This window comes from Chanos chanos, chromosome 8 (genome assembly GCF_902362185.1).
Source record: "Chanos chanos chromosome 8, fChaCha1.1, whole genome shotgun sequence".
NCBI classification, from domain to species: domain Eukaryota; kingdom Metazoa; phylum Chordata; class Actinopteri; order Gonorynchiformes; family Chanidae; genus Chanos; species Chanos chanos.
The window spans coordinates 5,352,984-5,367,475 of NC_044502.1; the positions used below are offsets into that span (position 1 = coordinate 5,352,984).

General features: G+C 43.6%; 1 protein-coding gene across 1 annotated transcript; it reads left to right on the forward strand.

Annotated features, from left to right (window-relative positions):
- The first annotated feature begins 529 nt into the window (after nucleotides 1–529).
- On the forward strand, nucleotides 530–12,474 carry mylkb (myosin light chain kinase b). Its single transcript, XM_030781176.1, has 17 exons — nucleotides 530–1,359; nucleotides 2,738–2,854; nucleotides 3,190–3,249; nucleotides 5,594–5,644; nucleotides 5,764–5,891; nucleotides 6,167–6,323; nucleotides 7,422–7,727; nucleotides 7,836–7,886; nucleotides 8,130–8,220; nucleotides 8,447–8,650; nucleotides 9,828–10,045; nucleotides 10,246–10,369; nucleotides 10,581–10,733; nucleotides 11,243–11,366; nucleotides 11,471–11,561; nucleotides 11,745–11,876; nucleotides 12,097–12,474. The coding sequence occupies exons 1-17, from the start codon at nucleotides 621–623 to the stop codon at nucleotides 12,363–12,365; spliced, it is 3,015 nt and encodes a 1,004-aa protein (XP_030637036.1). The 5' UTR covers nucleotides 530–620; the 3' UTR covers nucleotides 12,366–12,474.
- The last annotated feature ends 2,018 nt before the right edge of the window (nucleotides 12,475–14,492 follow it).

Below are 14,492 nucleotides of genomic sequence, written 5' to 3' on the forward strand. Positions count from 1 at the left end.
GAGCAGCTGATCCCAAGCCTGTCCCTGATGTTATCTTCCTGACTGCTGTTCCTGCCGTGTGAATGCCGCATTCTGGAAGTATTTCCTAATATGGCCATTGAAGTCCCAACTGATGCCATGCAGACATGAAATGTGTCCATGTCTCCAATTAACCTATTATAGAGTGGAGGCTGAGCCTCTAAACAATTCCCTTTTTTTCTCCCCCTCCCTCTCTTGCACCCCCCCCCCCCCGTTCTCTCTCTCTCTCTCTCTCTCTTTCTCTTTCTCTCTCTCCTCCCCTCTCTCTGTCTCTCTCTGTGTTCCAGAGCCAGAGAGGCTGTACCAGGAGTGGGTCGGGTGTACAGGACGGAAAGCAGTGCAGAGGCTGGGAGCCACGGTTGGAGCAGGACCTCCAGAGAGTAACCGGATCGCAGGGATCCCCTGGAACGCCTCAACCTCAGGTGACCGTCAGCACCTGGAACACTGAAAGGAAAAAAAAAAAAAAAAAAAAAAGCCGCTTTAAGATCTTGAAGGAAGTACGTAGAAGAGAATACCATCGGCTAGATTTAGGAACAACTTCCCTTTGCGCCTCTGCAAAAAGCATCTCGGAGAAAGACCTGAGGTAGAACAAAAGTGGACAAATGGACTTCAGGGCCCAGCTCAAGTCCCGCTCAGGGCCTAGCCCTGGGGCAGAGCTCAAGACCAGCACCCCGCAGAAAGTCGACTTCAGATCGGTTTTGGGGAAGAAGCCAGGTGGTTCACCCAAACCTGCACCTGCCACCCCAGCTCCCAGCAGTGCCCCATCCGACTTCAGGTCCGTGCTTAGCAAGAAGAAGACAGAGGAACCGGAGAAGAACGAGCAGAAACAAACCCCCAAAGCGCCGGTGCCGAAGGACAAACAGAACGGCCTGAACAGCGTGAACGGAGCCACTCCTGAAAAGAAGAACCTGTTTGAGAAAGGACCAGCGGAGAAAAAGACTAACCTGTTTGAGAAAGGAAAAACAGAGCCAAAGACGACACAGGACGTGAAAGCACCAGCAGATAAAAAGACCAAGATTGATGGAGATGCTACAGAAAAGAAAGGTACCCCCGCGGCAAAAGGAATTGCAGACAAGAAAGCTGTGGATGGAGGGGTAGCAGAGAAAGCTAACAAAGTTGCGGACGGGGGCATTGGAAAGAAGAAGGATTCAGGGGTCGGGCAGAAGACAACTTCGGGCAAGGCGCCCACATTCACACAGACGCTGAGCGATGTCAGCGTGGCGGAGGGAGAGAAGCTGCGGTTACAGTGCGAAGTGACCTCTGACCCTCCAGCTGTCATCACTTGGTCTTTAGATGGAAAGGTGGTGAAACCATCCAAGTTCATTGTCTTATCTCAAGAAGGTATGTGGTCAGCTTCCTGTCCTAAAGATTGGCTCCAAGATTACATGTAAAAAAAAAAAAAAAAAAAAAACCAAAACAAAACAAAACATCCTTTGTTTGTAAACAAAGGCATGTTGACTTCGGAATGGATTAGTTAACATTTAGCAGAATCACAAGTTACAAGAAAATTCTCAAAGATCTTTATAGTGGCACTTGTAATATTAATAATAGTAATGCACAAGTTATATTCATAGTTTCAAGCAAAATAAAGGTACAAATTCGTGGCAGAATGACCAGAACTCCCAGTTTTTTTTTTTGTCTGATGAATCTCAGAACAACATATCAAAGTTTAAATCCCCGTTTTCAAACAATCCTTTCTCCAGGGCACTTAACTGTGACACGCCGTAAATCATTGCGTAAGATGTGAACTTGTAAAGCGGGGGCTTGGATCCTGAGCAGGAGGATTGGTGCTCGGACTCAGTGCTGTTATTTCGGCTGTTTGAGCTCACCCCTGTCGAGTTATTCGATCGGGGGGGTGGGGGGGGGGAGGCAGGGGGGGTTCCTCTCTCAACTCACACTCACATCACTTAAACACCGTTTCCATAAACGCAAGAGAGACATATGTGTTAAGTCTGAATTAAAATGCTCTTAATTGGAATTGAGTGGTCGTAAAGGATTCTTTTGGTTGACATTTCGGGGTGAGCGGGAGGGCGTCGGGGGGGGGGGGGGGGGGGGGGATGTAAAGTTGTTTTGATGCTCTTTTCACTGGTTCTCTTTAGAGCAGGAAAGTGATATCATCTAATGCCATGTTATGTTGAATGCACAGGCATGGGTGCCAACTGTCCAATGGACAGGCCTAATAGGGCTTGTGTGGCTATTCTAGAGCCAGGCACTACACTGTTCAAAAGCAGTAGATAGAACAAAACATAACTTTTCCCCTTGATATTACATAATACAGACATGTTAATAATGGAATGAACCAGAAATTTGACTATGCTATTTCTCTGCATAATTAGCAATGGTTAGGCACAGGGTTCTCATGCTTGTAATACAATGGCCTTGCAGGAGTGTCTTAAAACAGGTGTTGAAATACATTTGGATATCAGCTCATCTCTTCTAAATACAAACTGAACAGAGCATACAGGATGGAATGTGACTTTTGCATTCACAAGATGAGATGGCAAATGCTTAGCTGGAGACCTTGGATAGTACAATTAGTTGGAGGGCTCGGACACGATAGCAAGAGCAGGTATCTGGAACAGATTCTTTCATGTTTTCAGTGAGTCATCTTCCCCAAACCCACCAAAGACTAGGACCCGCTGAAAAACAAATGGCTGAGAATGCGCTGTGTAAGGATTAGCATGCTTTGTGTTCTAACTGTTTACTGTACTATCCCCAGGAGGCTTGTGCACGCTCGCCATAGACAAAGCCCTGCCAGAGGATAAGGGACGCTACACATGCAAAGCAGAAAACTCAGCAGGGAAAGCCGAATGTTCGTGCACGGTTCAGGTGGCCGGTAAGCGTTTCCCAGATTTCTCCTGACCTTCCTCCCTGTTTGTTTGCTTGGAAAACCTCTGCCAAGGGGTCTAAACAACTTCCTGTTTTCGGCCCCGAACGATGAGCCTCTGAAGGAATGCACACCCTTTTCCTGGACATGACAGTGGCATAATTAGAGAGCACTACAACAAATAAAAAGAATAAACATTTGACAAAAATAGAAAAGCACATTTTAATTTCAGTACAGTCTTTCCTCATGAACTTCCACCACCCTGAGGACATGTCTGCACACACACACGCTAATTTTCCTTGTTTTGGTTTGGTTTGGGTTTTTTTTTTGTTTTGTTTTTTCAGATGTCTCTGATGCAGCATCAGGTGACAAGAACAGGAAATCCTCAACAGCCACCACAGAAAGTAAGTGATAATAAATATTGTATATAACAAATGCATTCTTCTGCGTTCTGTCTTTTCAGAAGAATCTTAAAGGGTTTGAAATTTTCAGGAAATAGCAGAGACCCTCCCAAAAGCATTCAGTAAACTAGATGCAGTTGTTGACCACACTGTATCCATCCAACCAACCATCTCAGTGATATGTGAAAGGAAAGATGCTAAGAGACTTGGCTCAGGCTTGAACAGGCTAAAGAAATTCTTGTCCTTATAGAGTTTGGTCATTGACTTCTTCCCTACGGCATTTTCAGCTATTAAAAGTTTTCCACTATTTCTCATCCTTCTCGGTTTAATTGAAGGAAAGTCTCTTTACGGACGTAATTGCTATCCGCTGGAGTCACACATTATCTTTTGATTTGTATTTCGGGATGAGGAGTCTGAGAAACGGTACAAAACGTTTAAAGATGGAAGGCACTTGTGGCCCTTAACTGAGAAAATCCAATCAAATTATCAAACACATACAAAGAATTTTTCACAGAGAAGAATTTTCCTAAACATCCTGTAACCCATTCTAATAATCTGCTAGGAGGCTCTGTGTTTGTCTTGGCCTGGGTGTTTAGTGGGGGAGTTGGGGCGGGGGGGGGGGGGGGGGGTGTATTTTGGATTTAAACAGATTCTTTACAGCCAGACCTTCACATCCCCGTGTTCTTCAAAGCTCTTAGCATATGTCCCTGTCCCAGTAAATTTGATATATTACAGACCCCCTACATCCACTGGTTGGATTAAGATCCGAAGACCCAAAAGGTCTTGTCCTGAAAGGTTTTATTGCTGACAGCGTATTGTCTTTCAGAACACCCTACTTTGGAACATTCGGTACCTTGACCCAATATGTTTACAATTCTTTACGTTCCCCTGAGCCTATGACACACGCCGTTCTGGTACACATCTTTCGCTAAGTGACGACATCTCGCTTTTGAAGCATCTAACTTTCAAGCCGGTATATACATCCCTTTTGCTATGGTTCTCATATCTGGATAAATGAGAATCCCCCTGAGCTTTTGGGTATCGGTAGAGCCTACCACTCATGCTAAGAATCGTAGCCTGCCAAACCAGCACACGCTTTTGATGGTCTGGCATGTAATGGCGCTGCTGGAGAGCGAGGCATGCATTGATCCAGATTTCCTATAAAAAAAAAAAATCTGTCATTTGAGACTTGAGGCCAGAGATTCCCGGCATGTTCATTGGCTTGAACTTTAAAAGGGGATTGCGGCTGCATTGCTGTCGGGTGTTGGGTGTTGGACAGAGGAGAGATCTTGTGGCAACGGTCTTTCGGCCCTTTTGTTTTGTTCTGTTTTGTTTTGTTTTGTTTTGTTTTGTTTCAAGCTTTGTGACGGTCACATTTTGTCCTAACAGTTGATACATTCTAGGTGGAGGCTCACAAAATTTGATTCAGACCAAATTGTTTGGGAACATTTTCCAACCCCCCCCCCCCCCCCCCTCACTCCTTTAATACCTTAGTTGCTTTCCAAGTCTAACCAGCATAAAGAGCTTCAGAGAATGAAAGAATCTCTCTCATGGTGCAAAGAACACCAACTACTTTGATACAAGTCCTTGAAAGAGAGAAAAGCAGCATGAGTCTGGGTGCAAATTGCTTAAACTGGTTAAATGACAATTTGTTTGTTGTACACCATGCTGGTCAATACTGGCTCATGACCCCCCCCCCCCCCCCCCCCCCCCCCCCTTTGGACTATGGCCTGTTCTTCTGAGCTTTAGAGGGGTTTACATGCTGCATTGTTTCTTGACGGTGAGCAAACCTATAATAAACAGTGTAGAGAGAGGGAGAGAGTTAGAGTGAGGGAAAGATCCAGAGAGGGAGAGAGAGAGAGCGAGGGTGAGGAAAGAAGCCATTTCCTGGATCCTAGGGGGAGCTATTTTTAGCATGCCCATAAAAGGGGAATTCCACAGGGCAGCGGCTGAGAAGCAGGCCCTGTCTCTGGGACCCTGATGGGGGAAGAACCATCTCTCCCTCCCTCCCTGGTGCTATTGTGGATTCTCCCATGGACCATCAAATAAATGGTGCACTTCCATTTGTGCACCATGTTTCACAATCACATCCCATTTCTGGTGCTTTTTTGCTCAGTTTTTGTTCCTGGTATAAAGGGAGGATACTTTTGTACTGAACCACCTGTATGTGTTAGTGCGAGCTTTGTAATAGCTTTGTTGTCTTTTCTGTGTAATCTGCATTTTCAGATCAAGGATACCTTATCATTTTGCTATGAAGTCCTGATATGAAGTTACTGGCAGCTCTACAAGTTATTTCTGTGTAAACAAAAAACGATTTCCAATGAAACTGTGTCTCCATCTCCCCTAGATGAGGCAAGAATAAAGAAGAAACCAGCACCAAAGTCTCCTACCAAACAGGGTAAGAACTTCCCTTCTTTAGTCATTTTCTGAAAAGAGTTGCACAATGTAGGTCAACAACAGACTCCAAACTTGAGGTTCATCAGAGATATCTCACAGAACTCTCTCTTTTTTTCTCAGCTTCTCCCCCTCAGATTGTGCAGCTCCCTGGAGACCAGACAATCCGGGCTGGAGAGAAGGTGGAGCTGCTCTGTACCTTTGCAGGGGCTACGCCCATCACCTGCACTTGGCTGAAGTTCAAGAAGCCGGTAAGGAAGGAGGGAGGGAGGGAGGGAGGGAGGGAGGTGATGAAATGATAAAGAAGTAAGAAAAAAGTGGTGACAAGCAAAGATGGGATGTCGCGTAACTTCACCCTTTAATCTTTGCAGCTGGAACCAGACTGTCCCACAAACTGGGCACCAGAAAACATTGTCAAACTCAACCTGCCATCTGTTCTGCTCCTGCCAAACCCGTTGAGGATGACTGATTCTCTCCTCATTCATTTTCTCTCAGACTCATTTGAGCTTTTTCCACTTTGCTCCAGATCCAGTCAGGAAGCGGAGGCGTATCCATTGAGAATACAGAGACCAGCAGTCAGCTGACCATCGCCTCCAGCGAGCAGGATCACTGTGGTTGCTACACACTGGAACTGCAGAACAAATTTGGCACCAAACAGGCCTCAGTCAATCTCGCTGTTGTAGGTGCGTAACTGTTAGCAGACCCTCTGATGGGCTGGCTAATTAAGTGTCTAGATAGCAATAGTGAAGTTTTATGGCAAGTGGCGTAGTTGTCATAGGGTTGTTGTGGGTTTGAGGTTCAAGCTTGACCTTTCGCTGCCAATGTGCCCCTGAGCGAAACACTTAGCACCACTGGTGCTCCAGGACCACCTTTAACCTTTGACACAGACAGTAATAATCAGCTGTTGAGAAAAGCATCAGCTGAGTGAATGAATGAAAGTCTGGATAGTGGTAATTATGAGTCTGGTAATACTAACGGTATTAATAATATCTGCATCATTACACAGTGTAAATTCCTGAAATGTAAAATCCGTATTGTTCTTTTGAGATAATGGGGGGGGGGGGGGGGGGGGGGGATTCATCCTGCCTTCTTTTTAAGCATGTAGTGAACAAAATTAGCATGAATGTATAAAATGTTGCGCCTTGTTGCTGATGCTTCCATGTCTGCAAATTTATCACACTGACCTTTATGTCTTCATCAATAGATGAATTGAGTTGGGAGTTTGATTGTGACCTTCATTTCTCTGGGCTTTAATGAAATTATATTCTGCAGAAAAAGATAACCTTATCGGGCATATGTTCTGTTTTACGGTGTCATATTTTCCAGTCCAGACTATTAGCTCTGGGGTGATTCATGCTCCCTGGCATGCGTGTTTATGAGCGTTGGATGGTTTGTTAGCATTAAAATCTCGTTAGCGTTGCTACATCGTTAAAGAGCGCTTGTTGTTTGAGTGTCTGCTCGAGGGGTTTAATTGCTCCCCTTGTTTCATGGCTGATGGTTTTATGGCTCAAATTATTTCAGTTATGTCACTACAAGGCAAAAATGGATCAGGACTCTTTCTGGTACGGTGTGAGATATTTTACTGGAAGTTTAAGATTGACATATTGGTCGCTAACATTTTTTTTATTATTATTATTATTTTTTATGATTAATATTTTAGATATACGTGCCTCGGTTAACATACACTTTTGGGAAGAAATGAATCCATATCGTCTAAGAGTGGTCTCGTTTTTCCTGTGAGAAATGACTTTCCTACGGCTCTATCGGTCTTTCTGCTGCAGATAAACCTGATCCACCAGCCGGTGTGCCCGCTGCCTCAGATATCCGCAAGTCCTCTCTCACGCTGTCATGGTACGGTCCCACCTACGATGGCGGGAGCATCGTCAAGTCTTACAACATAGAAATATGGAACTCCACGGACAAGGCATGGACGGAGCTGACCTCCTGCAACAGCACTTCCTACCATGTCCAGAACCTTCTGGCCGACCGAGAGTACAAGTTCCGTGTGCGAGCGGTCAACAAGTACGGAGTCGGGGAACCAAGTGCAGAGTCCGAGCCCGTCAAAGTGGGAGTGGAGGAGCAGAAAGGTTAGAGAGCTCCCCCTAGTGCCCTCTAGAATAAATGATCTATGTGAGATTTTATTCGTTGTTACTAAAGGCCCTTGCTGTTACATGTTTCTCTTTCTCTCTCATCAGCGAAAAAAGAAGAAGAGGAAGAGGAAGCTGAGGCAGCAGCCTCTGATGATGGTGGGTGATCATCCATTCATCCATCTTTGTTATTTCGGTGTCTTATCTAGTTTTACATGATCATGTTTTAAATGGTTTTATAAAACCAAACTAATGGCGTTTGAGAAACTATATTTGCTATTAGACACAGACACGTAATCATGCTATTTCCTGCAAACATTCAGAGCATTAGAAGTCTCTCTCTCTCTCTCTCTCTCTCTCTCTCTCTTTCTCTTTAATGCGTCTGGTGCTGTTTTTCCTCAGATGCTGAGCCGGAGCAGGAGTACAGAGATGTGGTCGTCAAGAAAGACTGCAGTGTTAAGGACCTCTACGATGTCGAAGACCGCCTGGGAACGTAAGTTGGCATGAAGCTTGGCTTCATGAACAATGAATATTTCTGAGTAATGAGACAATTACCGTTCCTGTTTCTCTCTTTCTCTCTCTCTCTCTCTCTCTCTCTCTGTCTCTGTCTGCTTTTCTTTCTCTCTTTCTTTCTCTCTCTCTCTCTCTCTCTCTCTCTCTCACTCTGTCTGTCTGCTTTTCTTTCTTTCTTTCTCTCTCTCTCTCTCTCTCTCTCTCAGGGGTAAATTTGGACAAGTCTTTAAACTGGTGGAGAAAGGGACGGGGAAGGTGTGGGCAGGAAAGTTCATCAAAGCGTTCTCCGCCAAGGAGAAGGAGAACGTCAGGCAGGAGATCGGCATCATGAACAGTCTCCACCATCCCAAACTGGTACAGTGCGTGGACGCTTTCGAGGGAAAATCCGACATGGTCATGGTCATGGAACTGTGAGTGCGTTCCCCGTTCTCCTGTCCTCTCCCCCCTCTTTTTTTCTTTTTTTTTCCCCCTTTTTTTTTTGGAGGAGGACTAGTCCACTGTCAAAGTGAAGTGCTTGGAAACCACAAAAGTAGCGGTGCGGTGACCGCCCGAATCGTAGTCAAACAACCCACGACGAGAATATAATACGACGTTTTGCAATGTGTAAGTCGTAAATTTAAAAGTTAACAACCTTCTCGGGTTATCGGTATATGTTGGTGTGGTCGTGGAGTGTGTCATGGTCCACTATGGAAAACAACTCAAAAATGAAGAAATATTGAACATTTATTTGCAAACTTTTCATGCGCTTTCATGCATGACATGGCTGTAGAGGTAACCTTTTCTTTCTTTCTTTCACCCGTGTAGAAAAAGAAACAACATCAGTGTAGAATAATTACATTTAAAATTTTGTTTTCCCAGACGCCAAGGCACCAACAAAGTTCTGTTGTAATTTATAAAGTTTCAGGTGACAGAAGTTAACGGAATATGTAAAGTCTTAGTAAGCTGGTTTTCTCTGCAGGCTAGACTGGAATTCCTTTGAACAGGATTGAATGTTCGGTAGTTCTTTGGGTTTTTTTTTTTTTCTTTTTCTTTTTGTCCTCGGCACCTCTTAAATCATTTCACCATTTTCTCTTTTTATGGTGAGGGGTGGGGGTTTGGGGGTGGGGGGGGGGGATGTGAGGGCCAGCTCTTTGTTACAGGAGAAGTGTTTGTCACATGTCCTTATATAGTGAGAAGGAGCGAGGGTGGGATAGACGAACTGTGAAAGAGAGATGTTCACTCTTGGCTTGGCAGCCATGATGGAAAAAAAAAATCCCAGATCTAAGTCTCTCCATTCCTTCTCTCTCTCTCTCTTTCTCTCCCCCGCTCCCTCTCTCTCTCTCTCTCTCTCTCTCCCTCTGCGTGTATGAGTTTACTTAACTGCATCAGGCAGGGAATTATTCATAAGATGGCCAGAATAGAATATGCTGACAAGTGAATATACTACAAATTTGGACAGAATTGCCCAAATAGAAGCCCTCGTTTCACAAAAAAACCCAAAAAACAAGTCTCAATTCAACTGTACGTTGTTAAGGAGTGATAAGTTCTGTCTTGTTCCTATGATGGGAATGTCGTGGATTTCTCTGTGTGTGTGTGTGTGGGCCGCAGGATCTCTGGCGGTGAGTTGTTCGAACGGATCGTGGACGAGGACTTTGAGCTTACGGAACGAGAGGTCATCAAATACATGCTGCAGATTATCGACGGAGTCCAGTTCATCCACAAACAAGGCATCGTCCATCTCGACCTCAAACCAGAAAACATCATGTGTATCAACAAGACGGGCAGCAAGATCAAACTCATTGACTTTGGCCTCGCTAGACGTCTAGGTACTCTGTCACGTAACTGCCTCTGACTTGACATGTTCACCTCAACTTGACCAGTTTAGGAAGTCAGATTTGCATAGGGTAATAGCTGAACATATAGGCCCTGTATCCACGTGTTCTTTAACACTTTAAAGCAATTATTATTATTATTATTATTATTATTATTATTATTAATAATAATTATTTATCTCTTTTTTTGTCAGAGGGCTGTGATTCACTGAAGGTGCTCTTCGGGACTCCAGAGTTTGTGGCTCCAGAAGTGATCAACTATGAGGCCATCAGCTACCCAACTGACATGTGGAGCATTGGCGTGATCTGCTACATTCTGTATGTAAAAGCAGACCTTGCTTAGTCATATTTTTTTTTTAAGAGAAAAAAAAAGTGTGAGCTGAGACGCGGAATGACAAAAAAAAAATCTTTTCAATTCCAGAAAAGCTAAATGTCACATGAAAAAAAAAAAAAGACCTATATTAAGCATGTTGGTGTTGTTTTACCATATATATTCATGCTCATCTTTCTCCTGTGCCTTTTGTTCCAGAGTCAGTGGTCTGTCTCCATTTATGGGAGACAATGATAACGAGACCCTTGCTAACGTCACTTCTGCCACCTGGGACTTTGAAGACGAGGCGTTTGATGAGATTTCTGACCAAGCCAAAGATTTCATCAGCAGTCTCCTGAAGAAAGATATGAAGTGGGTGAAACCAAAACCTTTAAAACCTCACAACTTCACACTGATCCATTTTTTTTAATGTGTTAGTCATTTAAGAAAACTGAAACTTGTGAAATTTTCCCTGAAACTGCAAACTACCCTTGTTCTTTTTTTCCCTTTCTTTTCTTTTTTTTTCCATGGTTTTCCTCAAGCCAGCGAATAACTCAAAAACTTGTCCTTTTCTTCTTCTTCTTCTTCTTCTTCTTCTTCTTCTTCTTCTTCTTCTTCTCCTCATGTATAGACACTGATCTAAATTTGCAGAGTTAAGTGCTCAGTCCAGTGTTAAATTTACTCTGAGAGAGTTAAGTCATGTCCATACAAATTCTCTCAGATTTAATTCAACGATACTGCTTTTACCCTGTACACAACTTTTTCTTTCATTTATACGTGGCGGTAACTCCATTACTTAGTAACAGGCAACGGCAAGCAGTGTAACTGCACCGAGACAGCTTGTTCGTCTCTCATATATATATGACTTTGTTCTGGTTCAGGGCTCGCCTGACCTGTGAACAGTGCTTGGAGCATAAATGGTTGAAACAGGACACGAAGAACATGAAAGCCAAGCAGCTGTCAAAAGAGAGGATGAAAAAATACATCTTGAGACGTCGGTGGCAGGTGGGAGGGACTGGGAGGGGACTCCGGGAATAATTATTTATTTTAATACTGCTTGCCATGTTTGGTTATGTGTGAATAAATGTTTATGTCTCTTGACGGGATAGAAAACGGGGAACGCAGTGAGAGCCATCTCCAGATTCAGTTCCATGGGAATGTTGGGAGGTGTGGGCCCAAAGAAAGGATCTCCTACTGAAGGTATTGTGACAGCACTTCTCATTTAAACATTTTTCATGCTCTTTACAATGTGCAATAACACAGTTATATTCATGTACAATCCTAAATCCATTAAGACAAAACATTTACAGAGAATTTGTGCACATGTGCGTGCGTGTGTGTGTGTGTGTGTGTGTGTGTGTGTGTGCGTGTGTGTGGCTGCAGAGAACTCCTCTGCGCCGTTCCTCGAGAGCGCGGAGGATGATCGCCAACCCGCCCCGCCTACTTTTACCTCCGTCATTCAGGACGTGGAGGTGGTGGAGGGCAGCGCCGCCCGCTTCGACTGCGTGATCGTGGGTAATGACCTTACCTTAAAAGGTCAAGGCTGACCGCATGACCTTTGACCTTATTAACCCCTCGAAATCCCACAGCCGCCCGGGTGACCTGAGCCGCGCCGCATACTTACAGAGCATGCACCCTTTATCGCATTTAAAATTTTTTTTTGTTTGTTTTTTTTCCATCGACAAAAACTCGACTTTACGGAGCGATATGTTACATGTACGTCACTTCTTTGCAGGTCACCCTGACCCAGAGGTCGTGTGGTACAAAGATGACCAACCCATCAAGGAGACGCGTCACTTCCAGATAGATTATGAGGAGGACGGTCACTGCAGCCTCGTCATCTCCGAGGTGTGTCCGGACGACGATGCCAAGTACACCTGCAAGGCGGTCAACAGCCACGGAGAGGCCAGCTGCACCGCAGATCTCCTGGTGGAGTTTATGCAAGAGGAGGAGGCGGAAGGAGAAGGAGAGGAGGAGGAGGAGGAGGAAGAAGAGGAGGAGTGAAGGGCGGTCTGAAAGGTGGAGGAGAGGTGAAGGAAGAGACGGAGCGGCAGAGGAAGACGCGGAGGAGGACAAGTTAAGAAACGACACAGGAGCGATCATATCTTAAGGCTTTTTTTTTTTTTTTTTTGAATTTTTTTTTTTTTTGCTTTTTTCTCCACTGCTTTTCATTACAGACGCCGCACCCTCCTTTCACTGCCGAGTTTGTTGCACTTTTTCTTTCCCTTTTGTTTACTTAAAGATTATGATAAATTGGTATGAAGAGAAGTAACCGGTTTTGCGTGACAGTGGTGGTGAACACAATCCATAACATTCCAGCTTGTGTTTAGTTTTTGAGGAAGACTAAATTGTGTTAGACTCAAGAGTGGACTGAGGAACCGATTGCGGAAAAAAAATGCATGCCTGTAACCCTGACGTTCTAAGTTTTATCACGAGAATATTCGGGCTATACGAAAATTTGTTACATTGAGAATTCAGATAGAACATAGGCCATGTAATATAAGTCTATAATAGCAATAATAATAATAATAATAGTACTTTCAGGCTAATGATACGTCACTGTTTGACACACCAGCAGTCTTTCTTTTGCATGTCTCACTTTTTTAACCTCAGTGTGCCTGGGTGTGTTTACTCCTTTTTTTTCCGAGGGGGAGAAAAAACACGCTGCTCCGGCATTTAAAGTCTATTCTAACATGTAAGCATGGTGTGTTTGCACTGTATGGATAGAAGATGACCAGAAGCTCTTGGAGACCGAACTGTATGAAACCATTCTAATAACTTTTATTCTGAATGTCCAGCCTCTTTGACTTACAAAATTGCCACCCGAGCTGTTTTTCTCACTCTCTCTCTCCCTCCCTCTCTCTTTCTCCCTCTCTCCCTCCCTCCCTTTTATGAGAAATTATGCAGCATCATTTGAGATTTGTCTGAATTTGTGTTGATACTTATCAGTTCCACCATTTGAAATAAATGTCACTTGCTCACATTTTGTTTGTGTATTTAAGTCCATTTAATTGGGTTTGGTTCTGTTTTGTGCCGTTACATGCGGCGATGATTTGGCTGCATCCATTGTCCCTTGAGTTTATTTGCCCTGTTTTAGTTCACCTGCATGACGAATCAAATTCATTTTATATAGGAGAGAGATTAACTTTCATTTAGCTATTCCCATTATATCGCTTTTCCTGCATTATTTATGGGTTTTTTTGTTTGTTTTTTGTACAGGCTTCTATAGCCTTGCTGTGTGTTGTCACATTTTCCTCTGAGTATTAACTAGTAATTGAGCTCCAGTTTGTTTGTTTTTTGTGACTTAAACACTTGAAATATCAAAACTAAAATATCTCTTCACAGACCATACAGTATATATTAACAGTTCATCCCAAATTAGGACAACATAGTTCATAGAATCTAAGACATGTGGAAAAGATAATGTAATAGATGCTCCTTGTGCTTCCTGTAGATTCAGATAATTTCATGATGTATTTACCTTAAACACAAGCCACCAATAAAAAAAAAAGATTTATCTAATCATGGAATGTTGTGAGGTTTTGTTGGTTGGTTGCTTTCCTTTCCACAAACATTTTTTCTTCTGCTGGTTTGTAATCATTTACTTAACCCTTTCCTTTTCGGTTACTGTTTCTTAACCGGCTAAGTAACATAAATCACAGTTGTTAAACTTAAACGATGGTGTTCTCTAATCCAAATCTTGCCTTGTCGAAGAGGCTGTTGTTATTACGTGTGATATTTCTTGAAAACATGATTGACAAAGACTTCTGGTTAACCTTAACCTTTACAAATTAGTATTTAAAAGTATTCATAAACCGTTTATAAATGTATTATATCTCACATAGACACTGACTTCACTCAGAATTTTAACGCGACCTAGCACTAGGGGCGCTGTACAAACGTAAAGAACTTCATTTACCAGCATGCAACAGAACAAAACATTGCCTCCCCCTCGTCTCTCCATCACGGCTTTTGGCACGCCCCAGCGGGGGTTCTGGGCTGAAAGGGTTCATTGTGTCGGGGATTGAATGGGGAGTTTGCGTTTTAATGCGTGGATGTCGAACTCCGTCTGTTATCCGCACCGTAAGGATTAACTAGCCTGGTCGCTACACACATACGAGATCTAACGAA